At 31.2% G+C, this 2,422-nt stretch overlaps 1 protein-coding gene across 2 annotated transcripts; it reads right to left on the reverse strand.

Moving 5' to 3' along the window:
- Positions 1 to 869: 869 nt before the first annotated feature.
- Positions 870 to 2,368, reverse strand: LOC119681505 (facilitated trehalose transporter Tret1-like). Of its 2 annotated transcripts, XM_038094717.1 has the most exons (3): positions 2,061 to 2,368; positions 1,273 to 1,999; positions 870 to 919 (listed from the first exon to the last, which is right to left on the reverse strand). In XM_038094717.1, coding segments are annotated over exons 1-3 (1,023 nt in total). In that variant the 5' UTR covers positions 2,356 to 2,368; the 3' UTR covers positions 870 to 918. The 2 variants fall into 2 exon arrangements, with proteins under 2 accessions (XP_037950645.1, XP_037950644.1); XM_038094716.1 differs by lacking the exon at positions 870 to 919 and having other exon boundaries at positions 1,134 to 1,999.
- Between the last annotated feature and the right edge of the window lie 54 nt (positions 2,369 to 2,422).

A 2,422-nucleotide genomic window follows, 5' to 3' on the forward strand; every position in this document is an offset into this window, starting at 1 on the left:
CAGAGCTGGATAATGTGTTGTCTGCAGACGATTCAATAAAAAAACTTCGTTGCCTAGCGCAGAACTAGTTGGTGGCTATGGCAATGTTTCCGTACAAAATTAGACATGCGTCCAAACACTTCATTCAATAGTTCAAAATGTGAACAAATTTTCGTATGTTTCGCTGAAATTGATAAATAGATAAATTAATTCACAAATGTATATGTATATAATATTATATTTGTGAAAACTTAATTAATGGTCACATCGATTTAAATTATTGAACGAAACGCATGTATATAGCATAGCCATAGATTAACATATCTCGAAATTTTACTAACAGTCAATTCAAATTTAAAAATGAGAAGCAACAAATGACGAAACAGCTGATTTCCGCCATTTCTGGTTTGTTGCAAGCAAATATACATAGGTTTTAGTATTGAAAGATTGCACGCAATTGCACGAAATTTTGTGCGTGTATTTTGTTGTTGTTATTTGCATTCTCGTACAATCTGTGCATTTCGTGCACCTTGCAATGAGTTTGCAAGAGAGAGTGAATACCCCTAATATTTTATTCAGTAACAAAAACAAACACTGATGTACCAAATATAGTGTACTCTAAATGAACAGTACACTAAAAACAGTCTGAAACAAATCAAACAATTTTTAAAGTACTATTTCGAATATATCATCTAAAATTTTTAATGTTCGCGTTGTGTTCTCTTCACCCAAGCCTGAATAACAAAACCAGACCCATCCCTCACCATTTCTTAACTGTTGTTTTTGTCTCAAAGACAAAAATAAAACGCGACTTTACTCGATAATGATATTTATTTATTTAATATTTATTGAAATGTTGATATAATTTTCTTGCAAACCTTCCTCCATTTTTCAATTTGTCCGAAAGTCACTAGTTTCTTATGTTTTATTAAACATAAATCTATAAAAATTAACACCATTAGTAAAATTCTATATATATGTACATATATATAAAAATGCATTTGATTAATTATAATACATTTTTTCTAAAAAAGTCTTATTTTAAAAAACTAACTATAAATATAGGAGTAATTTTTCATTTTGCACAGTTATTTGTCAAATACGCAAATTAAAACACTACTTTATAACTTAGTAATTACTAGTTATTAGCTTTAATAACTATGAAATCATAATCATTTCCATTTTTGAAATCTAGAGTTACCATATTAAGTATTTGACGCATAATGGCTTGTTTGCTTATTTAATAAAAACTTCGTGTATTTCTTTTGACACTGGTAAACATGATTTTCGTACCATTTACGGCGAAAATCTTCTTCAATTTCAAGCAATGTACGTCCTCGAGTCTCTGGCAAAAAGAGATATACAAATATTGTAGCTAAAAAGGCCATCACACCATAAACCACAAAACAATATTTATTGCCAATTGCTTCCTTCATAAATGGATAAGTTTTGATACAGACAAATGACAAAAATAAACCCACAGCTACGGTTATTCCAGAAGCAGGACCACGTACTTGTTGTGGAAATAGTTCTGAGATCATAAAAAATGGCAGTGTATATAAACCGAGTGTGCTAAGCATTATAAACCCTACAAGTGTTATGACAGGCAGAAGTGGCACCTTGTTTAACCACTCACACCAGCTTTGGGCAGCTAAAAGAAACATACAGCAACACATTCCTATTGCTGATATTATGCCAGAACGTCTTCGACCTAATTTTTCTAAAATTATTCCCATTGGTAAAATACTCAATACACGTGTAACTCCAATAAGTACAGCACATAAAACTGGATCTATTGTGACACCAGCTTCTGTTGAAATTTGAACTGCATAAACGATTATCACTAAAACACCAGTTGCCTGTTGGAAAGCTAGAAACGTTATTAGAATTAGTAAGGGTTTATACACCTCGGGTAATTTCAATGAACGGAAAAATGATGGATTTTGTCCTCCCACATCTAATTGTATTGAATTTTTTAAAATATTAAATTCTACTTCAACTTCTGTATTTGTAATTAAAGCTATAAATAATCAAATTTCATTAATATATGAGCTGTTTTGAAAGCAATTTGAATTATTTACCAGACTTTTCCAACCCTCTAAAATAATTCATGGATGCCTTTGCCTCTGCAATACGTCCTTTAGAAATCAACCAACTAGGAGTTTCTGGCATTGGTATAACACAGAGTAAAGAAACAATTTGATAACCACTACATATCAAAGCAATTAATTGCCAGTCATGACGTATGAAGAATCCTAATAAATAAATTAATGTAATACCAGAGGCTACAGCAATCGATGTGCCCAATATAAGCCGACCACGTATTTTGGGCATACTTATTTCTGCTGCATATACTCCTACCGGAGCACCAGACATACCATTTGATAAACCTTTAGTTAAAATCTGTTTTTATTAGTTTTTAATTTAATTTCATATATGTACA

This window comes from Teleopsis dalmanni, chromosome 2 (assembly GCF_002237135.1).
Source record: "Teleopsis dalmanni isolate 2A chromosome 2, ASM223713v2, whole genome shotgun sequence".
Taxonomy (NCBI): domain Eukaryota; kingdom Metazoa; phylum Arthropoda; class Insecta; order Diptera; family Diopsidae; genus Teleopsis; species Teleopsis dalmanni.